General features: G+C 36.2%; 1 protein-coding gene, 1 long non-coding RNA gene and 1 pseudogene across 2 annotated transcripts; 2 read left to right on the top strand and 1 right to left on the bottom strand.

Annotated features, from left to right (window-relative positions):
- Positions 1 to 10,532: 10,532 nt before the first annotated feature.
- On the top strand, positions 10,533 to 14,663 carry LOC133852350 (calcium-transporting ATPase 12, plasma membrane-type-like). The gene is made up of 2 exons (XM_062289093.1): positions 10,533 to 11,426; positions 12,480 to 14,663. The coding sequence occupies exons 1-2, from the start codon at positions 10,557 to 10,559 to the stop codon at positions 14,595 to 14,597; spliced, it is 2,988 nt and encodes a 995-aa protein (XP_062145077.1). The 5' UTR covers positions 10,533 to 10,556; the 3' UTR covers positions 14,598 to 14,663.
- A 1,494-nt stretch (positions 14,664 to 16,157) lies between these two features.
- LOC133852351 (uncharacterized) lies at positions 16,158 to 22,653 on the top strand. The gene is made up of 3 exons (XR_009895921.1): positions 16,158 to 16,502; positions 20,400 to 21,324; positions 22,122 to 22,653. It is a non-coding gene; the product is annotated as an uncharacterized LOC133852351 (long non-coding RNA).
- LOC133852349 (putative calcium-transporting ATPase 13, plasma membrane-type) lies at positions 20,305 to 24,329 on the bottom strand (annotated as a pseudogene).
- Positions 24,330 to 27,408: the final 3,079 nt, after the last annotated feature.

The following is a 27,408-nucleotide window of genomic DNA, read 5'->3' as shown; positions in this document are numbered from 1 at the left end:
TTAGCTAGATCAGTCATCTTTTATTTGTTGGGGGTACTTTATTAATTGTTAAAGAGTAGCTCAAACATTTGTCCTTGTAATATTTATTTATTTGTAGGCAGTACCCAAGTTAGATTTTTCTGGTTTAGTGTGTTATGTGTAGAGTGTCGATGTGCCTCAATCTATTTATTGTATTTGCCTTCAAGCCTCTTCAAATTAATGTATAGTAGCTCCAGTTATTTTGATAAAAAAAAAAAAAAAAAAAAATTGTAATCAATCATAAGCCCAATGATAATCTTAAAAGCCATCTCATTTTTAGAAGAATACAAAAAGAATTTATAGCATTACTTGACTTCTAAGTACTGCTTAACCATTGAAATTAAAGCTTCTTTTCTTGTGCGCGCGGTATGATATACCTGCTAGCTATGTGATTTTTGTTGAGTTCCAATCTCATCTTGTGGTACTGTGCCCATGACTTTAACATGTGGCCAATTTAATTTGCTATATAGGCTTCTTTTCTTCTCAAGCAAAAGTAGAAACCCTCTTCATAAATTTACTTGTGATCGGCCATCACTAGCTATGTGACTGATGTAGCACATGAAGGTCCCTAGAAGTTTCTAGAAGGTCCCTAATAAATAGCTTTTCTTTATTTGATTTCCTTTTAGAATAAGGTTTACTTTTACTACTAGGGATACGTTTACTTTTTCCACAAGTATTTCTTTTCTATAAATAGGCTTGCTTATTATGTAAAACTCATAATCAATTGAATTGTTATAAAATCAGAGAATTCTCTCTCAAATACTCTGCGGAGTTTTATCTTTCTTTTAGCTTGCGGGCTTGTTTTATCTTTTGGGGTAAAAGACGAAGACGCTTCTCCTTGCAGAATCGAAGACGCTGTTCTTTGATTAATTACCTTAGTCTTCCGCTACGTCAGTTGGTATCAAAGCAGGCTTTATCCTGATCATGGCCAATCAACGCAACGGTGACAATCCCCCTAACGACACTGATCGTGACAGGGAGGCTCCTTGGAAAGCCGAATTCCAAGAGTTCCAGCAAACAATGCGAGAAGAGATGCGCCAGATGCGAGAGATGATGGAGCGCATGCACATGGGTCCTAATCGTAATCATAGGCACACTGATGCCCATGATGACGATGGGATTCGAGTGAGGCCTATTCTTCACCGACAACTTGCACCCATAAACCGACCACCGGTCTATGAGGATCTTAGTGACGATGAAGACTTCGCTGAAGGGGTGTTCGGACAAAACGATGGAGTAGATCGACGAGGTGAAGGACGTAGGCGCGCCGGTCATGGCGGCGGCGCAGGCTTCAAAGGTTATGAGCGCGGTGGAGCTGGCCATATGGGGAATGTCTATAAAGGCGCTGGCCACCGAGATGCTTATGGAGAGCAACCTAGACGTCAGGATCACGGTAGGGAGGAATCCCATGAATACCGAATGAAGATTGATCTCTTATCATTCAACGAGCATCTTCAAATTGAAAATTTCCTAGATTGGGTGACAGAGGTAGAGAGGTTCTTTGATTACATGAATATTCGCGAGGATCGCAAGGTGAAATTAATGGCATACAAATTCAAGGGAGGAGCTTCTGCTTGGTGGGAGAAATTACAGATTTCCCGTGCTCGACAAGGGAAGGGACCGGTAACTTCATGGTTGAAGATGAAGCAGCTACTCAAAGCACAGTTTTTACCACCGGATTTTGAGCAACGACTATTCCAGCAATACCAAGAATGTCGACAAGGAGGTCGAACCATTCAGGCGTATGTTGATGATTTCTATCGCCTATCTGCCCGAAATGATCTCATGGAGACAGAAGATCAACAAGTTGCAAGGTTTATTGGTGGACTGCGTGTAGCAATACAAGATAAAGTCTCTATGCATCCTATCTTTACTTTGAACGAGGCAGTTAGCTTGGCAACTCGAGCCGAGAAGAAATTGGAGCGGCCTAGAGCACCAACTTGGGAGCGAAACCCGAGCGATTCAACGAGAGCAACACAAGGTCGGAGAAAGCAATCTCTAGTTTCGACGGTCACACCAAGTCAACCAGTGACTTCCACGGGAAAAGGAGCCAGTAGCAGTTCAAACATCCCGAGACAACCATCCAACAATCCGTACGCACGGCCCGGTCCAGACAAGTGTTTCAAATGCAACCAACCAGGACATAGATCTCATCAATGTCCCCGGAGACAAATGGTAAACTTGATCGAACCTGAGCCAAAAGAAGGATCCGAGCATGGAGATGATGATACACCCGAATATGAGGAAGAGGAGTTGGCTGACGCTAATGAGGGAATCCCACTTTCCCGATCCTTAGTAATTCAACGTTTACTCTTGACCCCGAGGCAAGAAGATCAATCCCAAAGGCACAAGATTTTTCGTACTCCCTGCACAGTCAACCAAAGGGTATGTGATGTGATTATTGATGGTGGTAGTGGGGAGAATGTAGTGTCAAAGGAGATGGTATTGAAGTTGGGTTTGAAAACTGAGAAGCACCCTGCTCCATACAAGATCGGATGGATCAAGCGAGGAATCGAGACACTAGTAACCGAGATAAGTCGTTTCACATTCTCAATCGGTAAATATTACTCAGATTCTATTTTATGTGATGTAGTGGAGATGGACGCATGCCACTTAATCCTGGGAAGACCTTGGCAATTTGATGTGGATGCCCAGCACCAAGGAAGGGCTAATGTTTACATTATCTTTCGGGATGGTCGGAAGATAATATTTCAACCCTTACAAGAAGTCGAAAATTCAACTCATTCCAAGGGTAAGCCGGTCCTCTTATCCACTGGTTCAGAATTTATAGAAGAAGTTAAGGAGGCCCGAGACATCGTAGCATTGGTGACTAAGGGAACGCAGAATTCCGTCTCACAAGAAGTTCTCAAGATAATGCAACCGATATTAGAAGAATTTCGAGACATCATGCCTGAAGAGATGCTCGAAGGCCTGCCACCCATGAGAGATATCCAGGACTGTATTGACTTAGTGCCAGGAGCAAGTCTCCCAAACTTGCCACACTATCGAATGAGCCCAAAGGAGAATGCTATTTTGCAAGAGCAGGTAGATGGGTTAATTCAGAAGGGACATCTGCGCGAGAGTATGAGTCCATGAGCAGTACTGGCCCTACTTGTACCGAAGAAAGATGGAAGTTGGCGAATGTGCGTGGATAGCCGGGCAATAAACAAGATCACGATCAAGTATCGATTTCCAATTCCCCGAATAAGTGACATGTTTGATATGTTATTTGGGGCTAAGATTTTTTCAAAGATTGACTTGAGGAGTGGATATCACCAAATCCGTATACGACTGGGAGATGAATGGAAAACTGCGTTCAAGACTAAAGAGGGGCTTTACGAGTGGATGGTGATGCCTTTCGGTCTTTCAAATGCACCAAGCACTTTCATGCGACTCATAAATCAGGCATTGAAACCTTTTATCAGAAATTTATTATTGTCTATTTCATTATTGTCTATTTCGATGATATTCTTATCTATAGTCGCAACCCGGTGAATCACATGGATCACGTGAGGAAAGTATTGGAGGTCCTCCGTGAAAATAAGTTGTTTATCAACTTAAAGAAGTGTAGCTTCATGATGGATCAATTAGTCTTCCTCGGATTTGTGGTTAGTGCCGATGGAATCAGAGTGGATGAAGAAAAGGTGAGAGCCATCAGAGAATGGCCTACGCCCAAGACAGTGGGAGAAGTAAGAAGTTTCCATGGGTCAGCAACTTTCTATAGAAGGTTCGTTCGAAATTTTAGCAGTATTGTAGCACCAATCACTGAGTGTATGAAGAAAGGAAAATTCAACTGGGGTGACGAAGCTGAGCGAAGTTTCTTAATCATCAAAGAAAAACTATGCACGGCACCTGTACTTGCCTTACCCAACTTTGACAAGCTGTTTGAAGTTGAGTGTGATGCATCAATCGTTGGGATAGGAGCTGTGTTATCTCAAGAAGGGAAGCCTGTGGAATTTTTTAGTGAAAAGCTCGGAGAAGCAAGACAAAAGTGGTCAACATATGAGTTGGAGCTTTATGCTGTCTTAAGAGCGCTCAAGGTGTGGAAGCACTACCTAATCCAACGAGAGTTTGTCCTCTATACTGATCATCAAGCATTAAAGTTCATCAATAGTCAAAAGAATCTAAATCGGATGCATGCTCGGTGGGTTTCTTATATCCAACGGTTCACTTTTTCTCTCAAGCATAAGTCGGGCAAACTGAATCGTGTAGCTGATGCTTTGAGCCGTCGAGCTACCTTGCTGATAACCATGAAAGCTGAAGTGACTGGATTCGAGTGCCTAAAGGAGTTATATTAGGAAGATGAGGATTTTGGTGAGACTTGGAAGCGTTGCAAGGCGGGGCAACCAGTTTCCGAGATACACATTCAGGAGGAGTATTTATTTCGTGGGAATCGGCTATGCATTCCGAGGAGTTCCTTACGGGAACAAATAATCCGAGAATTACATGCTGGAGGATTGGGTGGTCATCTGGGAAGAGACAGGACTGTTGCTCTGGTAGAGGAGCGATATTACTGGCCGCAACTAAAAAAAGAAGTAGGTAATTTTGTCCGACGATGCCAGACTTGTCAGGTCGCCAAGGGGCAAACTCAAAATACAGGACTATACATGCCTTTACCAATACCGGAAGAACCGTGGGAAGATGTATCTATGGATTTTGTATTGGGTCTCCCGAGAACCCAACGAGGAGCAAATTCTATAATGGTAATTGTGGATAGATTTTCCAAAATGGCTCACTTTGTTGCTTGTAAGAAAACATCTGATGCTATTCAAGTGGCCAATCTATTTTTTCGAGAGGTGGTTTGATTGCATGGGATCCCAAAGTCTATCACTTCTGATCGAGACACCAAGTTCTTGTCTCACTTTTGGCGAACATTATGGAGGCGGTTCGACACAGCATTGAAGTTCAGTAGCACGAGCCATCCGCAGACGGACGGGCAGACAGAAGTTGTTAATCGAACTCTAGGTAATTTACTTCGTTGTATTGCAGGCGATAAACCGAGGCAATGGGACCTGGCATTAGCTCAGGCTGAGTTTGCCTACAACAACATGGTGAATCGATCTACTAGGAAGGCACCATTCGAAGTCGTCTATGGGAGAACTCCGAGACTTGCAGTAGATCTGGCAGTTTTACCTAAGTTATCGGGAGCAAGCGTCGCAGCAGAGCATTTAGCAGAACGGGTGAAAGCTACCCAAGAGGAAGTTCGTCAGCATCTAGAAAAATCCTATGCTAAGTACAAGGCAACAGCAGACAAGGGTTGGCAATCAAAGATTTTTCAAGAAGGAGATCTTGTGATGGTATATCTACGTAAGGGACGATTACCGACTGGTGTTTCTGGAAAGCTGAGGAATAAGAAGTATGGTCCATGCAAAATACTTAAAAAGATTAACGATAATGCATATGTCGTTGATCTTCCCGAGGACTTGGCAGTATCTTCAACATTCAACGTGACAGACATTTTTGAATACTTTCCACAAGAGGAGTCGGAATTTGACTCGAGGACGAGTTTTTTTCAAGAAGGGGAGACTGATGTAGCACATGAAGGTCCCTAGAAGTTTCTAGAAGGTCCCTAATAAATAGCTTTTCTTTATTTGATTTCCTTTTAGAATAAGGTTTACTTTTACTACTAGGGATACGTTTACTTTTTCCACGAGTATTTCTTTTCTATAAATAGGCTTGCTTATTATGTAAAACTCAGAATCAATTGAATTGTTATAAAATCAGAGAATTCTCTCTCAAATACTCTGCGGAGTTTTATATTTCTTTTAGCCTGCGGGCTTGTTTTATCTTTTGGGGTAGAAGACGAAGACGCTTCTCCTTACAGAATCGAAAACGCTGTTCTTTGATTAATTACCTTAGTCTTCCGCTACATCAGTGACGCTGAGGAGAACTTCGATTATTATGACAACGTTGGCTATAAAGTTGAAACCATGGGTTGAAGTTAATTAATAAGGTATAAAAAAAAAAAAAAAAAAAAACTCTAGCTAGCCGCCCCCTAGATCTAGGAGTGGCCTTCCGGCCACCCGTTTCCTTCTTCTTCTTCTTTCTTTTTTTTTTTTTTTTTTTTCTCTTTTTTTAATTTTTTTTTTAAGTTTTAATTTCATGAACTTTTTATATTTTTTTTTGTTTAAAAAAATAGTTTCTTTTTATTAATTTTTTTTAGAGGATAAGGGTATTATCGGAAAAAAAAATGATCTTTTTGAAACACGGTGATAGTTTGAAGGGTCACTTGCACACTTGAAAATTCATATGGTTATTCTATAATCGGCTATTAAATCGTGAGACTTCTTTATATGTAACCCATAAGTTTAGTAAGACCCGTAGAATATTTAATTAAAATGAAAATAATGACACCTTCAAGATGGTTTGTTGCAACAATAGCCAATTAAAAGTTAAATTTTTGGTTCTGGTCTATTATGATGGGGAAAAGTTTTTTGGCAGGTATCTATACCTCAAAATGACTCTTGGATATTTCTTTTTGTTTTAAAAAAATAGTTTCTTTTTTTATTATTATTATTATTTTTGTTTGTTTTTTAGAGGATAAAGATATTATCGGGAAAAAAAATGACTTTTTTGAAATACGGTAATAGTTTGATGAGTCACTTGCACACTTGAAAATTCATATGACCGCGGTTATTCTAAAGTCAGCTGTTAATTAATTGTGAGGCTTCTTTATATTTAACCCATAAATTTAGTATGTAAGACCCGTAGAATATTTTATTAAAATAAAAATAATGACACGTTCAAGATGGTGTACTGTTGCAACAATTAATAGCCAAATTACAAGTTAAATTTTTGGTTCTAGTCTATTATGATGGGGAAGTGTTTTTTGAGGGTGCACCTGGATATATATATATATATATATAGATAGATAGTACTTTACGTTTTAATTAAGCTCCATCATGCATGGCACTATATATATATATGGTGGTGCTCCAATGATGCATGTTATGTTGGTGAATATCAGTACTTGCCGGCCAGTGTATCAAATTTAGGGTTGAATGCATGTGTTAAATTAAATGTGATGATTAACAATTCCCAGCTTGAAGCAATGCGTAGCACAGGCATCATCGATCATTAATGACTAGGAGGATCCTGGATTTAATTCTCTAATTAATTAATAAAATCTATAATATTGTAGCATATTAATTAATATATTTTTTTTTAATGTACAAAATATAAAATGAAGGAACTTGTGCCTTTTTTTTCAATGTGAAAACAGTGGTAAATAATTCTTATCATCAGAAAAGATTTTCCGAAGGTGATCAGAATAAAGCTGCAAGAAGCTAATTAAGCTAGTACGTTATCTTCACTTAAAGGAATTAATTAATTAAGGGATTAAAGACAAGATTACTGTGAGCTTTTCTGAAGATTAAGATATAATTAATTCAGGATTCAAGCTGGCGCTCTTCAATTCTAATTTGCATTTTTCTCCAACAATCTTTATATTCGGTTCCTGCTGCTGCATGTTTTGTCCTCTTTGTTATTCGATCGTACGTTGTTTCCATCGACTGGGGGAAAAGGAGGAAGGAAGACTCGTATATATTTTTTTTCCTTCGATCTCATGATATTTGTGGCCTAAAATGTTATCATAGGCAACCTAGTGATTGTCTATTCCCATTACTTGCATTCCAAGAATTCAAGACATCAATTAATGTGAAATTAACAGCTAGCATATATATATATATTTGAAAAAACCTAATTTATAATTCTTGATCTTTCGTCACTTTTGCAATTAAATACTCAAACTTTAAAAAGTATTAATTTAAATTTTAAGGTATTTATATTTCAATTTATATATATATATATATATATATATATATATATATATATATATTTTTTTTTTAAGTTTCAACCATCTATTAAAACTTTCCATTAAATCCTGTCAAAATTTCAAAAATACACCTCCATTTTTTTAGGAAAAAAAAAAAGAAAAAAAATTTGTAAAGATTAAGCGTTAGTCAGAATTTAACAGAATTTGAAAAAATACTCATGCCTGAATCTTTGAATTTTTTTATAATTTTTTTAAAAAGAAATATAGAGGTATTTTGATAGGATTTAACGGAAAATTCTAATATACATATGGATGGTTGAAATTGAAACAAATCGAAAGACAAATACCTTAAATTGACATTTTTTAAAGTTTTAGTACTTAATTGCAAAAGTGATGAAAGATTAAGAGTTATAAGTGAAGTTTTCCTTAACTTTACATAACCGATTAACTTCTTGCTTTCAAGGAAATTGCCTGCATAGTTTCTGTTCCAATGCATGTATTATCTTTATTTATTGTAGTTTGCCCAAAATGACAGGAGGAAAGCGACCAAACAACAACCACATGATCAAAATTAGCAGTTGCTAGCTGTAAACCCACGGCCACCTTCCTCCCCCTCTTTTATTTCCTGCAGGCAGCTTCCTGCTTCTCTCACTCACACCAAAATAAGGAAAAACGTGTGATCGTCACCTTCTTTTTGAGATCGAACTCAATAATAATCTTGCTTTCATGGCATATATATATATATATGCATGCATAAGGAATTAATTCTTTTGAATAAAATGTACATTAGGAATTGCACCTGTACGTACGTACTCACTATTAATGCTTTTCAACCCAATTGAATTGATTCTTTCCTTTCTCTAATTATCTACGCGCGCTCTTAACGTACACACATGGAAACTTACATGAAATTTTGCTAATTAATTATTGTTAGAATTCTTGCAAAACGTGTTATTGTATTTGTTTAACAAAATTTGAACTTAATTAAGATCTGCCTGTACGTATTAATGTTCAACGTCTTTATTTCTCGATTCATCATACAGGAAAATTATCTTGTCATTTCTTATTTTTTGTCTCATATCATACAATTAATATACAATTAATTGTAATAAAATATTTATATACGTAAAGTAGTGTAATTAAACTCACAGTAAAAAAAAAATGTAATATTAATTTTGAGGAATGCTGAGATATAAAAGAATTTTAAAAAAAGAAGAGTTAAATATATATAACGAGTAAATCATTGATTTTAATTCTTTTTCATTTTTGTATCTTCTGAAGAGTATCAAATAATATCTTATTGTTATTATTATTTTTTTTTTAAAAAAAATGTAGAATAAATTATTGATATATAGATGAGATCGATCGATCTATAGATCGTTTGGTCATGATTAGAAGAAAAACTTAGCGAAGTACTGTGATTGATGCCAATTAATTATTAATGAAAGTTTAATTTTCAAATTCGGCATAGACAATTAACCTCGATCAAGAATATAATTGCTAGTTAAGGTTTGCTCCGAGAGATAAAGAGTTGGATCTGTTCTAATTTCTATTGAGAAATGCTACATGACATATATAGTTACTTCCAAATGTTTACTCCCAAGTGCTCTGTTCATAACGTGTCATTTAATAGTAATTTTCTTTGTTACATCGAGGAATGAGCATTTGAGAGTGAACGCATGAGAGTATACAAGTGCAGCACTCTTCATTTCAATTTCTGTCCTGATCACTTGATCTTGTCTTATTAGCTTTTAAATTAATTAAATATAATTTAGAGTCTCAACCTGAGTTTGAAGTTTTATTGAAGATGTATTCACTTTTAATATATTTTTTTTAATGCATGGAACTTACTCTAATTTTAAATATTCCAAAATTAAAAGAAGCTAGGAAGCGAGAGGCATTAGTCACATATATTTGATTATATCTCTGTTTTCTTCACCTCTTCCCATGTCAATAATTAGAACTAAAATTAATAAATAAATAAATATCAATGCATCCGAAACTAAACTATAATTAATCCCCATTAATAGACCTGCTAAAGACTCCAACAATAAAGTTCTTACTACAAATATTGTTACTGAGATCGATATGCATGTGTTTAGATCTTGCATTTTAAATCTTTTTTTATTGGATAGTCAAAAAAATAAAAATTCTTTATTCCAATAAGTCATGCAGTTATATATATATATAGAGAATATAGATAGTCTTTATGCCAAAAAAGAAAAAAAAAAGAAAAAAAAAAAAGAGGGTAAGGTATATCATTTCACACGCTTTTCTAAATCAGACAACTCACGGGATCGATTTCATTTTATCTTATCAATTAAAATTGCGAAAACACCCTTCAGATCAAGCAAAATAAGAAAGTTTTATTTGCAGGCCAAATTGATAGATATATATATATATATTCCAATAAGCAAGAAGTTACCGTGAAGCTTCTAATTAACCTTAATTTTTACTTCTTCATAAAGTAGTTCAACTTGCAAGTTTAAATTACATTTATTGAAAAGTAAAATTGTGAATCAAAAAATAGCAATTAAGAAATTACAGTGAAATTTCTGAACGCGCTTTTTCTAATCCCTTATATATATATATACACCATGCAACCAACCAAATTGTTTTAGGTATTCCAATTAAATTCTCTAGCTAGTGTTTAGCTTTGAATTTCTCACTCTCTAAGTCTCCCAAAACTCTCTCTGTGCTTAATTATATATAAGGCACCATTGTCATGTCTGCTCTAAGGTTTGGAAAGCCTGACGATCAAGCCATGGGTGATGAACAAGAGTTGTCAGTCTCCAAGACCCACAAGCGGAGGTGGCGGAGGGCTTTGAAAGCCATATACTTCACCAGGGCTCTTGTTTCTTTGTCCAAGAAAGCACGTGACAAGAATGCCGGCCCTCTCTTGCGCAGCCAGCTCTCTTACGTTGCCATTGACATGCAGCCCGTCGGCGCGGGTTCCTCACGTGACAGACCCGTTTCGTTTCTCAACGTTGATCCCAAAATATTAAGTGACATGGTAAGGGAGAAAGACTTCGAGTCTTTGAATCACTTTGGAGGGGTTAAAGAGCTTGTTTCAGTCCTTGAAACAGATGTAAAAGACGGTATTAATGGTAGCCAGGCTGATCTTATACGCAGGAAGAATGTGTTTGGTGCCAATAAATACCAAAAACCTCCAGCAAACAGCTTTCTTTGCTTCGTGATTGCAGCATTGACAGATATAACTACAATCGTTCTTTTGTTAAACGCTATATCCCTTCTAGCCAGTGGTATCATCCAAGGTGGGTGGAAAAATGGGTGGTACGATGGTGGGAATATCCTTGTTGCTGTCATTTTGGTTGTTGTTGTGTCTGCTGTGAGCAACTGTAAGAAATCGAGGAAAATTGAGAAGCTTTTAACAAAGAGAAGTGATATAAGAGTAGAAGTTGTGAGAGATGGGAGGCGCCAGCCTATATCCATCTTTGAAGTTGTTGTGGGTGATATTGTCTGCTTGAAGATTGGCGATCAGATTCCGGCAGATGGGCTGTTCTTGGAAGGGCATTCCTTGAAGGTGGATGATCAGTCTAGCAACTCCGGTGGTGAAAGCAACCATGTTGAAATCCATGAAACAAGAAATCCCTTTTTGCTCTCCGGCACAAAGGTGATGTCAAATTAACCCTACTTATTAATCATAGTTTAATCATATTTCTATTATATTAAACAAATTAAAGCCTTTTTTTTTTTTTTTTTTTTTTTTTTTTTTCCCCTTTTCTGGTCTGCCTGAAGTCTCTTTCAGAAGATGTCATATCAATCCAGCATTCACTGAAAGTTTGGCATTTCCCTACTATGATTCTATTTTCTATCCGTCTCTCTACTTTTTTGTTGCAATTGTCCCACATATCTCACACACTCAGCAGAAACGTACATAAATTTGGAAGCATTTGGAGGCATTCATGTAGCATATACAGTTTAATTAATCCCAACCATTTAATAAATCGGCATGGTCTAGCTGTGTGTGTTTACTGTTTGTTTGTCATTTTTTTTTTAATCGGAGATTTAAGGGTATAATTTTTATTACAAGTTCCTTAATTAATTGCCAATCAATGTATATAGTATTCATGTAACATTTACTATGTCAGTCACTAAACAATTAATTTTGATCGTGGCTGATATATCTGGTAGTACCACGTAACTAGCTAGCTATTACATGCATTAGTTTATAAATCTACATATATAACACTTATCGGGTCAGCTAGTACTAAATAATGCTACATAAAGTGTTAGGACGTTATACCATATTATAGCACTCTGCCCTTTATTTACAATGGAGAAAGTTAAAATAATTATAAAAATTTTCAAGTAACGCTACTAGTATTACCTTAAATAAGATAGGCAGAATAATTTTTTGCTTTTACAATAACATCAATTTCATTACAAAATAAAACTTTTAATGTTTATTCGTACATAAGCATATATTAAAATAGGACACGTGGCATATATATATATATAAACAAATTAGTCAAATTGACTAGACTGACTCATCTCAAAGTCACTACTCTATAAGCTAGAGACTCTTGAGGTCCTCAATAAAAGACATCTCGGCTCGCAAGCAGATCTACATCAATTCTTAAAAGGCAATAACAATTGTGTTTATCCTAAAAATTTGAGCTTATAAAAATAAATAAATTTAATTATATAATTTATTTTCTACCAGGTGACGGATGGCTTTGGTATCATGCTTGTCACTTCTGCGGGCATGAACACTGTGTGGGGCGAGATGATGAGCTCAAGAAAAGCCAATGAGAAGATACCAATATTGCCGGCAGGCAAGATAAATCTAATATTATATATTGTGACGACTGGGTACTTTGTGGCTGCACAAGTTCTGGCAGTTCTGCTGATTCAATACTTCTCAGGAAACACAGAAGATGGCTGGGGAAGCAGGAAATTTAATGGCAGCAAGACGAAGTTTAGTGATGTGATGTATGCAGTAGCGTTGGACATTGGTACTGTTGTTCTCCCCATCATGCTAGTGGCTATTCCGAAAGGCCTGCCTCTGGCTGTGACTCTAACTCTGGCTTATTCTATGAAGCGTATGATGGCTGATCATGCCATGGTCAGAAAACTCTCTGTTTGGGAGACGATGGGCTCCGCCACAACAATCTGCACAGACAAAACAGGCACCCTTACATTAAACGAAATGGAAGTAACAGAGTTTTGGCTTGGAAAGGAAGCAGTGAAGGATGAATCATCTCTGGATATGCAAGGTAATGTTCTCAAACTGATTCAACAAGCCGTTGGTCTAAACACAACAGGCACAGTTTACAAGCCAAATTCTGCATCAGTTCCTGAAATTTCTGGTAGCCCAACAGAGAAAGCCATACTTTCTTGGGCTTTGTTTAATTTGGGTATGAATATGGAGGAAGTTCAGAATAATTATGAGATCATCCATGTAGAGGCTTTCAACTCTGCGAAAAAGAGAAGCGGTGTTTTGGTGAAGAGCAACAGGGAGAACACAATTCATACTCACTGGAAGGGAGCTGCTGAGATTATACTGACCTCCTGTTCATCTTATTATGACAAAGCGGGGATGCTGAAAGCAATGGACGCGGAAGAAAAACTGCAGCTTGAGACTATTGTTAAGAATATGGCAGCAAAAAGCCTCCGATGCATTGCCTTTGCTTACAAAGAAATGGGAGAAGAAAGCGGGCAGGTTCTTGATCCGAACCTTGAAGAAAACGGGCTGACATTATTAGGATTAGTTGGCATGAAGGACCCGTGTCGACCAGGTGCCAGAACATCTGTAGAATCTTGCAGAGCTGCTGGGGTGAACGTCAAAATGATCACCGGTGACAATGTGAACACAGCAAGAGCTATAGCTATTGAATGCGGGATTCTCAATCCTGATGGGGATTTGGATAATGAAGCTGTGTTAGAAGGGGTACAGTTTAGAAATTACTCACCCGAAGAGAGAATGGAGAAGATCCGTAAAATCAGTGTAATGGCCAGGTCATCCCCTTCTGACAGGCTTCTGATGGTGCAGTGTTTGAAGCAGAACGGCCATGTGGTCGCAGTACTCACAGGTGATGATGCACCTGCTCTAAAGGAAGCAGACATTGGGCTTTCCATGGGAGTTCAAGGAACCGAAGTGGCGAAACAGAGCTCAGACGTAGTAATCCTGGACGAGGATTTTACATCTGTGGTGGCAGTGTTGAAGTGGGGAAGGTGTATGTACACAAACATTCAAAAGTTCATTCAGTTTCAGCTCACAATGTTTGTCGTCGTCCTTGTCATCAACTATGCTGCAGCTGTTTTCTTTGGCAAGGCTCCACTGACTCCAGTCCAGCTATTGTGGGTGGACCTAATAACCACCACCTTGGGAGCTATAGCGTTGGCCACGGAGAAACCCACCAATGATCTCATGGCAAAGGCTCCTGTTGGCCGATCAGAGCCACTTATAACCAGAATCATGTGGAGGAATCTCACTGCTCAGGCTTTGTACCAGATAACCATCTTACTGGTTTTACAATTCAAAGGAAGGTCCATCTTTGGTGTAGACGAGAAGGTTAACAGCACCCTGATTTTCAATACTTTTTCCCTCTGCCAAGTCTTCAACGAATTTAATGCAAGGAAGCTGGAGAAGAAGAACATATTCACGGGGTTGATTGAGAACAAGATGTTTTTACGAATCATTGGAATTACCATACTTGTTCAATTGATAATGGTGGAGAGGCTGGAGTGGCGGCAATGGGGTGCTTGCATTGGGCTTGCGGCTTTGTCATGCCCAATTGGTTGGCTCGTCAAGTGCATTCCGGTTTCACGCAAGCTTTGAGGTGTTTTATCATGTTTGATGATTTGACTTCTAAACTTAATTAATTAGTTTATTTATGTGTTTTATTTGGGGATTTTTAATTACTTTTGGATGTTTAAGTTGGCTTGTAATAGATATTATATTATTATATATGGTTTCTGAATTTTAATTTGGAGTATTAATATTTAGACACCTCGAGTTAATTAGTTTGATAAATGTTGTTATTTGTTATTTTGAGTGTGTTGTGATTTTGATTTGCAGGCAGTTTGTGGAATATTGTCATATTTACAGTCGTTACAATGCATTTTGAGATTTGGGACGTATCATTTAATTTTAGAACAATGGTTGAATTTTTTTTTAACTCTTTTTTTTTTTTTTTTTTTTTTTTTTTTTTTAATCTATCCTCACTTGTTTCAGGGTAAAATATTTTATGTTGGAATATTTTTTCGAAATAAGTGGCTATTTTTTGTTGTTTGTTTTCAACCCTGAAAAATTAGTTGACTTTTTTTTTTTTTTAGCGTTTGGCTCTTATGAAAAATCGTCAATTATTTTAATACATTTTCATGTAATCTAAGGAGCTGCTAGGAATAGAGAGAGACAACAAAGAGGAGCTAAGAAGGAAGAGATTATATGAGAATATAAGATCTTTAGGTGTAGAATTGAGATCCAATACAATTGTTTGCAAATTGGGTAGACAATTGTGAGAGAGATTTTGTGGGGCCCACTTGCCCGAGCAAGTGTTCAGACAGTCGAGACTTGCTCAAGCAAGTAAGTCCCATAAATGGTCATCTCACAATTACTTGACCAAGTGTGTGGGAGAGTGACAGAAAATTGTTTACGTAGATGAGAAGCAAAAACTACTTACGCCTCGTGAAGGTTATTTTCCCTGATCAATTGATAAAAAAATAAAAATAAAATTGACCAATATTTTACGCTAAGCCAAACACTCAAGAATAGGAAAAACCTTTGTCATAAAATATTTTATGCCAAAACCAACATGGTATAATTAAATTTAACGAAGACAAATAATTTACAAGTAATTCCTAAAAACTAAGATGACCTAAACATCAATGGGAATGGAGAACTTTACTTATAACTCATGATTTTTCATCACTTTTATAATTAGGTGCTCAAACTTTAAAAAGTATCAAGTTAGGGTATCCATCTTTCAATTTTTTTTTTTTTTTCAATTTCAACAAACCGTTAGAATTTCCGTTAAATTCAATTAAAATTCCCAAAGTAACTCTCCTTTTTTTTTAAGAAAAAAAAAAAAAAAAAAGAAGAGAAAAGAATTGCGAGGATTTAAATGTTGGTCAGAATTTAACAGAATTTACAAAAATATTTATGCCTGAATCTTTAAAAAAATTTATAATTTTTTTTAATAAAAGAACACATGGGTATTTTGATAATTTTAATATGATTTAATGGAGGGTTGAAATTGAAAAAATTTAAAAAAAATAAATATTCTAAATTGGCAGTTTTTAAATTTGTAATATTTAATTAAAAAAGTAATAAAATATCATATATTATAAATGAAATTTTTCCTCGATAAGAATGTATACAAGCAAGTGCCCACAAGGAGGCAAGATCAGCAAGCAAAACTAAAAAGTTACATCTGAAAAATTTCAAAACCAAACCTGGGAACAATTAAAGGATTTGAGAAGATGTTAACCTGATTTTTTCACCGCCAAAACAGCCCTGCCGTGGGGGCTTCGGATTAGAAGTGTTATCTTTTTTCCTTTAAATTCTTTTCAGGTCGATTTCTGGTCTTCACTAATCACAATCACAAATAGGCAATGGATGAAAGAGAAAAAAGAAAACAAGGATTCACTGCATGCATGACATGAGAGCTTGGGTCCCCACCTCCAGAAAGATTGACACTTCCGGGGCATTTTATATTGGCACCTCAAGCCATGAGTCCATGAGGTCAGCCCCATTCAAGTTCCTCTCTCTGAAGTTTCAATTTTTATTAACCCTTGTGGATGGATATAAGTATTAATCTGAATATATTTGGATATCTGTAGAAAACAATTTGCCTAAATCCAGATCGTGTTTGTGTTGCAAAGAGAAATTCATCAGAAAGATCAACTCATTTCAATTCACTGTTTAACTCATTGAAAATGACTTTTCATATTCTTTTGTAATGGACCCATTTGCACATTTTAGTACTTTTGCTTCTGTATCATTAACAGAAGAACAGGTCTCATTTGAGATGGTTATGTAATCTGCAATATCTGTTTATTTTCGAGTAAAATGTGGGATCGGATCTATATTATTTCATACCCCAGATGTTAAAATGTTGAAGAACCTAAAGTCTATTTCTCAATTGGGAACTATAACATCATAACCACATAATTTTAGGATTGATTTGTATTTGCCTAAAGAAAGTTGGAAAGAATAAAGAGCAATGCTCCTCTTCACACCTATTTTACTTCGGCTGATGCAACGTGTAGCATTTCTCAAGAATAAATACCCGATATCATAGGCCATTATCCTAAGAAAGAGATTTAATTAGGTTGGGATATAGTTTATTAATGAACAATGTGATCTCTGAATTCTGTTAATGCAGCAGGGAATGGGAACTTAAGAAATGGAGCTTTCTGTTAATGCTTTGCTTTTCTTGTTCTCTTGTCATCTGCCTACTTATATACCATACTAATGGTATACTTTTCTGAAAATGAAAAGAAAACAAAGTCCCTAGGTATAGGGAGAATCAATAATCCAACGTCCTACTTTGAGGATCTCTCTCCTGGAGATTTAATTATTGTTTGATAGGCTTGTATTGTGTATATTTACTATAGGTAACCTGCAGGTTGTGTAGTTTATAATAGTTTAGGCTATTTTGCTTTTTATACAAGTACTTTAGGCCCTTTTACATGGTTTTTTTTTCTCGAAATGGGGTTCAGATTTATGCATCATCATTTGTGTTAAGAATATTACATTATTCTCTAGGTTTATTGTCTTTCCTATTGAGGTTTATTCCCTACCTTATGTAGTTAATGGTTTCTTACTCACTACTCATTGTATCTCTATAAATAGAGATCCATGTAATATTGTTACATATACTATTTCAATACAATGTAGTCCATTATATACTTCCGCTCTCTCTTTTTCATATATTTCTCCAATATATTTAACATGGTATCAGAGCCACTTTCTTGTGGCCTTTAATAAATGTCTTTGACGTTTCCAAGAGTATGTCCTTCTCATGCTCTACGACTGTCTCATAATTTCAGTCGCCCACATGCCGCCTCATGCTTCTAAAATTGTCGTTAGTCTCTTCCACGCCTTCATCGCAGCTCCATTTGGAAAAATAATATCAAAATCAAGTCTACAAGGTGCAGATCTACTGATATGTGGAAACCCTATTGCCCCAACCACCGCACGCGCCACCACGCGCAATCGGCAATATCTCCACGAGCCCCACGTGCCACCATCAGAACTCCTTTTGGCCAAACAACCACCAAAAGTGGTGTCTCGGCCCTAGATCGGTGAATCTATGTATTTTGAGCCTCTTCTAGCCATGCATGCACTGCCACACCCCTCCAAGACATCTGCCGGAATTCCTACGTGCATCCACACGCTCCACGCGTAGGGAAGATCTTGTCACGTGCCGGACTTGTCAACAGCACCTCCCATGCGCCAATACGCGCCTCTTACTTCCTCAACGCGTGTCCTTCACGCACGACTCTGCTCATCGAATTCACGGGTTCTAGCCTAGTCTAAAACCGGTTTCTAACCGGGTCACTGATTTTGAGTGTCCAATCCGAATTAGCGGGTTTCAAGCCTGTTCAGTCCATTTGGTTTGAAGACCCAAACGGGCCCAATCCTCCTTCGGCCCAACTATCCAAGCCAGTCGTCAACTCGGATTCAAACCACTCAACTTGCTCTAGTGGGTTAGACCCCATACATGGGCCCAAGGGCATCACAGCCCAATTGTTCTTTAAAGTCAGGCACTACCAGTAGTAGCCACAACCAACCTCCTCTGCCTTCGCCAGCCGCCAATCTCCGGCCACCATCTGCCATCGCTGCTAGGATTTCTGGCAACCTATTCCGGCCATCTCCAGTGACTTTCCTTGCAACAAAAAAAAAAAACTTTTTTGTTTTCTTTTTCCCAAGCTCAAGCTTACACCTTGAGTCTGAAGGGGGATGTTAAGAATATTATATTATTATCTAGATTTATTATCTTTCCTATTAGGGTTTATTCCTTACCTTAAGTAATTTAATGTTTTTTGCTCACTACCCATTGTATCTTTATAAATAGAGACCTATGTAATATTGTTACATACACTACTTCAATACAATGTAGTCCATTATATACTTCTGCTTTTTCTCTCCCGCTCTCTCTCTTTCATATATTTCTCCAATATATTTAACAATTTGGATTAGTATTCAAGGAAAGCTAGGAAAAGGTGGGTTGTGCTTAATTCTCCTTAGTCTTAGTGAAATCATGATAATCTGTCATGGGTTGTTTCTAGCCAAGCAGATTCTTAACTGGAATATGCAAAATGATGTGTCAAGCTTTAATGAAACGTACTTCCCTATAATTTTCTTTATAATCTTTATAAATGTACTTCCCTATAAAAATGTAAGGCACCCTCAAGTACATAGGAAGTATACATGAGAAAACACCTCACTAGAAGGAAAAATATTAGCAAATATCAGTGCTTCTTTGTCCTTCTTTTGCCCTCACACTTTAAGAAGATTGGCTTCTTAATATCTCTTGAGAGGTTCCAGCAGAAATGGTTTTAAATCAATTTTATTTTTTTTATTCTCCTTCATTTTTTGGCGCTTTTTGCACTAAACAACACTTTCACCCTGCTTGGGGTCTGTGATTGTTTTATATGAGCCACATTGATTTGCAGAAGAAATTTCTCTCTTAATTTTATTTTATTTATTTATTTATTTTTAAGTATATGTTTATTCTTGGGGAAGTATTTTATTTTCTGCAACCTTAGAATTGGAATATATCTTTTGACATTCACCAAAAGGCAAATTGGTGCTTGTGTGTTTTGAAGAATCACTTCATTTGTTATCTCTTAAATCACGTTGTCTAATAATTTTGTAGATGGTCACATAGTTAAACTGCTTTTACATGTTCAAGATGAAACTTCCTTTGAACTTTATGTGGCGTGCTTATGAGATTTATTGTTTTTAGTGGCGGGCCAGATATGGGTTAGTTATGCCGTGGCTCCCCAAGGCCTTGAAAGTCAACTTTATCTAGCAGCCCCACCTTTTCTGGAGCATCATTTTGTCTGTTCTCCTTTCCTCTAGGCTCTAGGCTTGGAACCTTCGATTTCAACCTTTCAAATGATGTTCTGTGTGTGTGTATGTGTAAAGGCAAAAAGAGTACTACCTTGCAACCTTGGTAGTGGACATTTTTTTTGTAAAGGCAAAAAGTGTACTTATCTTGCAACCTTGGTAATGGACTTTTTTCTATCTTCTTCCAAAAGATAGTTGTTGATGGTTGCATCTTAAAGCAATTACTTTATCTCAAGTTGAGAGTATTCATGAATGCTAAAATGAAAATAACTTCAAAATACCATAAGTATGTTTAACTTGTTTGTATATATTTTAATCTTCTACTTATCAAAAAAAAAATATTTTAATCTTCTACTAAAGAAAAATACCAATCATTACATGAAGAGCTTATAGCTAGTAACTATATATATTCAATATTTGTACAAATTTGAAATAAGAAACTCTTTCTTGTGATGAAAGCTGAATAACAAGGAACCTAAAACTTTCCTGCAACTTCTGCCGGAGTAAAGAAAATACAAAGTTTTTTTCAATGGTAAGAGCTGATCTTAGCTAGTCTTTCAGGATGCAGAAGCTCTTTGGTTTGCCAACAGCTCGCGTGAAACTGGAATGCACTTGACGAGCCAACCAATTGGCCATGACAAAGCTGCAAGTCCAATGCAAGCACCCCATTGCCCCCAGTCCAGCCTCTCAGTATTGGCAAACCTCTTCAGAATCTCTACCATTACCGATTGAAGAACTATGGTAATTCCAATGATTGCTAAAAACAACTTGTTCTCAAGTAACCCCGTAAATATATTCTTCCTCTCCAGCTTCCTGGCATTAAATTCGTTGAAAACTTGGCAGAAGACAAAAGTATTAAAAATCAGGGTGCTGTTAACCTTCTCGTCTACACCAAAAATGGACCTTCCTTTGAATTGTAAAACCAGTAAGATGGTTATCTGGTACAAAGCCTGAGCAGTGAGATTCCTCCACATGATTCTGGTTATAAGTGGCTCTGATCGGCCAACAGGCGGCTTTGCCATGAGATCATTACTGGGTTTCTCTGTTGCCAAGGCCAAAGCTCCCAAGGTGTCCATTATTAAGTTTACCCATAATAGCTGGACTGCAGTCAATGGAATCTTACCAGAGGAAACAGCTGCAACAAAGTTGATGACAAGGGCGGCGACATTCACTGTGAGTTGAAATTGAAGGAACTTTTGAATGTTGTTGTACACACACCTTCCCCACCTCAACACTGTCACCACAGATTCAAAATTATCATCCAAGATTACTATATCTGAGCTCTCTTTTGCAACTTCAGTTCCTTGAATTCCCATGGAAAGCCCAATGTCTGCTTCCTTTAGCGCAGGTGCATCGTTGGTTCCATCACCTGTGACTGCGACCACATGGCCTTTCTGCTTCAAGCACTGCACCATCAGAAGCTTGTCAAAAGGGGATGACCTGGCCATTACACTGATTTTATTGATCTTTTCCATTCTCTCTTCCGGTGAGTAATTTCTAAATTGTACTCCTTCTAAAACAGCTTCATTATCCGAATCCCCGTCAGGATTGAGAATCCCGCATTCAATAGCTATAGCTCTTGCAGTGTTCACATTGTCACCGGTGATCATTTTGATGTTCACGCCAGCAGCTCTGCAAGATTCTACAGCTGTTCTGACACCTGGTCGACATGGGTCCTTCATGCCAACTAATCCTAATAATGTTAGTCCGTTTTCTTCAAGGTTCTCAAGAACCTGTCGGCTTTCTTCTCCCATTTCTTTGTAAGCAAAGGAAATGCATCGGAGGCTTTTTGCTGCCATATTCTTAATAATACTCTCAAGCTGCAGTCTTTCTTCTGCGTCTATTGCTTTGAGCATCCCCGCTTTGTCATAATAAGATGAACAGGCGGTCAGTATCATCTCAGCAGCTCCCTTCCAGTGAGTACGAATTGTATTCTCACCGTTGCTCTTCACCAAAACACCGCTTCTCTTTTTCACACAGTTAAAAGCCTCTACATGGATGATCTCATAATTATTCTGAACTTCCTCCATATTCATACCCAAATCAAACAAAGCCCAAGAAAGTATTGCTTTCTCTGTTGGGCTACCAGAAATTTCAGGAACTGATGCAGAATTTGGTTTGTAAACTGTACCTGTTGTGTTTAGACCAACGGCTTGCTGAAGTAGTTTGAGAACATTACCTTGCATATCCAAAGAAGATTCATCCTTCACTACTTCCTTTCCAAGCCAAAACTCTGTTACTTTCATTTCGTTTAATGTAAGGGTGCCTGTTTTGTCTGTGCAGATTGTTGTAGCCGAGCCCATTGTCTCACAAGCAGATAGTTTTCTGACCATGGCATTATCAGCCATCATACGCTTCATAGAATAAGCCAGAGTTAGAGTCACAGCCAGAGGCAGGCCTTCCGGAATAGCCACCACTATGATAGTGACAGCAGCAGCAACGATGTTCACCACTGCATTCAGGACATCATCAAACTTTGTCTTGGCGCCATTAAATTCCCTGTTTCCCCTGTCATCTTCTGTGTTTCCTGTGAAGTACCGAATCAGCATAACAGCAAGAACGAGCGCAGCCACAGCCAGCCCAACCTTCCCAATATACGAAGTCAGCTTGTTCAGGCGTGCCTGCAGTGGCGTCTCCTCATCCAAGCCACCGTTTATTGAACCCATCATCTGGCCCCACCCAGTGTTCATGCCCACAGAAGTCACAAGCATGAAACCACAGCCATCTGTTATCTGACAGAATATAAATTAAATGGTTAGATTCATCCTTTACTATTTTAGCTTAAAATTTTAGAATGAAATATGATTCTCTACCACCTACGTGTAATGATTCTTGCACAACTTTTACACAACTATAATAACTTTTTTTAAGATCAACCGTTGAATATTTAAAATTTACATGTAGGAAAACAAATCCAATGGTTGATTATAAAAAAAAAGTAGTTAAAATTGTGTAAAAATTGTTCAAAAGTTATGCAAGAAACATTCACCACCTAAATATATTACTTTTTACCACCTTGTCTATGTGGCAAGGTGAACTCCCACGAGCTTTAAAGTTTTTTTATTTAGGTGGCAAGGTGGTGAATGTTCTCTCTAACTACTAATAGTGTCAATGTCTCTTTAAACTACTAAATATTGTCAATGTTTCCCAATTTTATTTTATTTTTTTAAAAAAAAATCCTAAAATATTATAACAAAAGACTGAAAAAAAACAATTAAAAAAAATGAAAAACAATTAAAAAGAAAAGAAAAGCAAAATAAAACTGGTTTTTCATTTAATTTTTTTAGTTTTTTCAATTTTTTTTTTGTTGCTATTTCCCCCCCCCCCCCCCCCCCTTTTTTTTTTTTTTTTTTTTTTTTTCGAATTTATAAGTACATTTATATCTTATTGAGAAATTTTGTGGTTATTTTTGTGTTTTTGTTAGTCTGGAAGACATTGGCATTTTTTTTTCCTTTTAGTAGTTTAGAAGGGACATTGACGCAATTAATAGTTTGAAAAAAAACATTAAAAATAAGATCCGGTATGAAGGGAGATATGTGTATCTTTTTCCTAAATATTATAATATAAACTAAATGATTAATAAGTGGGTTATTTGACTTCACCTTTGTGCCGGATTGCAAAAAGGGATTTCTTGTTTCATGGATCTCAACATGGTCGCTTTCACCAGTCATGCTAGACTCATCCACCTTCAAGGAATGCCCTTCCAAGAACAACCCGTCTGCTGGAATCTGATCTCCGATCTTCAAGTAGACAATGTCGCTGACAACAACTTCAAAGATCGATATAGGCCAGCGCCTCCCACCTCTCACAACTTCTACTCTTATATCACTTCTCTTCGTTGAAAGCTTGTCAAATTGCCTCGATTGCTTAAAGTTGCTCACGGCAGACACCGCGACAACCAAAACGACAGCAACAATGATACTCCCACCGTCGTACCACCCATCTCTCCACCCATCTTGTTTGATACCAAAGGCTAGAGAGAGTACAGCACATGCCAAAAGAATGATTATTGTTGTATCTTTTTAGTGCTTCAATGACGAAGCTAAGAAAGCTTTTTGCTGGTGGCTTTTGGTATTTATTGGCACCAAAAGCATTCTTCCTACGTATAACATCAGCCTGGCTACCATTAATGCCATCTTTTACAGCCGTTTCAAGAACTGAAACGAGTTCTTTAACGCCTCCAAAGTGAGTCAAAGAGTTGAAGTCTTTCTTCCTTAGCATGTCACTTAATATTTTGGGATCAACGTTGAGAAACGAGGAGGAATATTGCTCGTGATCGGGTGGCTGCATATCAATGGCAACGAAAGAGAGGGTGCGCAAGAGAGGGCCATTCTTGTCAATTACTTTCTTGGACAAAGAGACAAGAACCCTAGTGAAGAATATGGCTGTGAAAGCCGACCGACACCTCCGCTTGTGGGTCTTGGAGACTGAGCACTGTTCTTGACCGCACATGGCTAGATCGCCGGGCTTTCGACACCTCAGAGCAGCCATGACTATGTACGTTGCCTGATAATTAAGCAAAGAGATCGACTGATAGAGAGAGAGAGAGAGAGAGAGAGAGAGAGAGAGACGCTAGAGAACTTGGAATGCTTACAGCAATTGGGTTGGTTCTTATAAAGGATAGAAAACGCGTTCAGATTGAAATTTCAGCGTAATTTCTCAAAAAAAGTTATTCATCCAATATATATATATATATATATATATATATATATATATATATATATATATATATATATATATATATATCTCAAAAGTTCGTAAGAAAATCTACTGTTATTTTTAATAAAAAAAAAAAAAACCTTCCGAAATAATCTTTTATTACTTTTATAATTAAGTACTCAAATTTTAAAAAGTGTCAATTTAAGATATCATCGTTTAATTTTTTTTAATTTTAACCGTCCGTTAAAATTTTTCGTTCAAATTCTCAAAATACCCCTTATTTTTTTAGGAAAAAAAATTGCAAGGATTTAGGTGTTCGTAAGAATTTAATCGAATTTTCAAAAATACTCATGCCTGAATCTTTAAAAAAATTTATAATTTTTTTTTTCAAAAAAAAAAACATGGGTATTTTGAAAATTTTGATATGATTTAACGGACGATTGATATTGAAAAAAAATTAAAAGATAGATATCTTAAATTGACATTTTTAAAAGTTTGAGTTTTTAAATATTGCAAAAATAATAAAAAAATCAGGAGTTATAAATAAAGTTTTTTTCAAAAAAAAAAAAATATATAAAAAATATATGATTGAAATTTTCTGACATGGTATTAATTATCTAAAAAAATTTCTCTCCGTTTATAAAGGATAAATAATTTCGTGTTAGTGGTGTCGAAGACTAAAAAGTAGTAGTCGGTCCTGAAGTAACTCGAGTAGCAAAAAGACCTCATTTTTTGGCGTGTTGTTTACTGTTTAGGAATTTGGCAGCTGAAGGTGAAAAAAAAAAAAAAAAAAAAAAAAAAGAAGACATGCAAATTGCACAACAAGATCGAGAAGTCGGTGAAGAGTGGTTAAGCCTAGCTTGGGCATCGGTATTACTTTCAGAGTAATGCTACATATCATCCTCTTATTCTCTTTTTGTCCCCTCAAAATTTATGTGGCTTTTAAAATTACCATTGGATCAAAATTCAATAATGATATATCATAAATCTAATAGTAATTTTAAGAGCCACACCAATTTTAAGGGGACAAAAGGAGGACAAGTGAATGATATGTAGCATTACTCTTAATTTCATGTCATCTTGGGATGGCCTTGCAGGAAACAGATCGATAGATTAGGATAATGACGAATGGCATGGATAATCTTCTCTTCTTTTTCTTGTTTTCTTTGCTTTTTGATCTCTTCTTTTGGTTTTGTTTGGCAAGTGACTTGTCATGTCAAAATAGTGGGTTGTTATTTTTTAGAGTTAGTAAAAAGTGATAGATACGATATAAAGTACAAAGTTTTGTATTTTAGTGAATTTTTTATTTAAATAGTAATAAAAAAAAAATTATTGACGTGATATAAAAAGTGAAAAAAAAATGTGAATATTTCAATGTTAATTATTATTGAAAAATGTGAAAAAGTGAGAAAAAGTACATGAATAGTAAAAAACCACTATTATTGCATGACAAGCCACTTGCCAAACACGGCCTTTAATTTTTTTTATACATTTAAGATTGCATGCAACAAGTTCATACATGGTTCTTTGATTTGCTCTCTACTTCAAGTTAAAGAAGACGAGATTAAAAGTTGACATGAAATTTCGCTTTCCGTTAGTGGCCTCCTTTTAGCGTTGGCTTCCAACCCATGCTTATCTAACCTTCACCACCAAGAAGCAAGTACGCCATAATTTCCATGGCGCTTTAAATTTTGATTTTGTCAGTCATCTCTCAATTAAGTTAAAGAAGATAGAATATTTTATGAAAATATGATTTTTTTTCATTCTCTTTTAATTTGAGAATTGGAAGTACTATTTTTTATTGAGTTCACTTATAACTCCTAATCTTTCGTCACTTTTGCAATTAAGTACTCAAATTTTAAAAAATGTCTATTTAAATTTTAAGGTATCTATCTTTCAATTTTTTTTTTTTTTTTTTTTTCATTTTCAACCATATATTAGAATTTTCCGTTAAATCCTGTCAAAATTTAAAAAATATGCATATCCTTTTTTTAGGAAAAATAAAAAATAAAAAAATTGTAAGAGTTTAAGTGTTAGCCAAAATTTAACGGAATTTGAAAAAAATACTTATGCTAGAATTTTGAAAAATTTTATAATTTTTTTTTTTAAAAAAAAAAAAAGAAAAAGAAAAGAAATACAGGGGTATTTTGAGAATTTTGAAATAGGATTTAATAGAAAATTCTAACGAATGGTTGAAATTGAAACAAATTGAAAGATAAATATCTTAAATTGACACATTTTAAAATTTAAGTATTTAATTGTAAAAGTAACGAAAGATCAAAAGTTATAAGTAAAGTTTTCCTTAACTTTATGGAAGAGATTAATTAACTTCTTGCTTTCGAGGAAACTGCCTGCGTAGTTTCTGTTCCAATGCATGTATTATCTTTATTTATGGTAGTTTGCCCAAAATGACAGGAGGAAAGCGACCAAACAACCACCACGTGAGCAAAATTAGCAGTTGCTAGCTGTAACCCCACGGCCACGTTCCTCCCCCTCTTTTATTTCCTGCAATATATTTACAGGTTAATATTTATGCACTTGTATTAATCTTCTCTCACTCACACCCAAATAAGGAAGAACGTGTGATCGTCACCTTCTTTTTGAGATCGAACTCATTAATCTTGCTTTCATGGCATACATGCATGCATGAGGAATTAATTCTTTTGAATAAAATGTACGTTAGGAATTCCACATGTACGTACGTATACGTACTCACTTTTAATGGTTTTCGACGCAATTGAATTGATTCTTTCCTTTCTCTAATTAATTATCTACATGGAAACTTACACGAAATTTTGCTAATTAATTATTGTTAAAATTCTTTGCAAAACGTATTATTGTATTTGTTTAACAAAATTTGAACTAAATTAAGACCTGCCTGTATTAATGTTCAACGTCTTTATTTCTCGAT

The sequence above is a fragment of the Alnus glutinosa genome, chromosome 12, assembly GCF_958979055.1.
Source record: "Alnus glutinosa chromosome 12, dhAlnGlut1.1, whole genome shotgun sequence".
In the NCBI taxonomy this organism is placed as follows: Eukaryota; Viridiplantae; Streptophyta; class Magnoliopsida; order Fagales; family Betulaceae; genus Alnus; species Alnus glutinosa.
The sequence above is the reverse complement of the archived record's forward strand: the minus strand, read 5'-3'. Positions and strand labels throughout refer to the sequence as shown.

Excerpts from the sequence above, each read along its gene's own strand:
- LOC133852350 (XM_062289093.1), top strand. The coding sequence starts at position 10,557 with ATGGGTGATGAACAAGAGTTGTCAGTCTCCAAGACCCACAAGCGGAGG. Across the intron at positions 11,427-12,479 it reads TTTTGCTCTCCGGCACAAAG|GTGACGGATGGCTTTGGTAT; the intron begins GTGATGTCAAAT and ends ATTTTCTACCAG.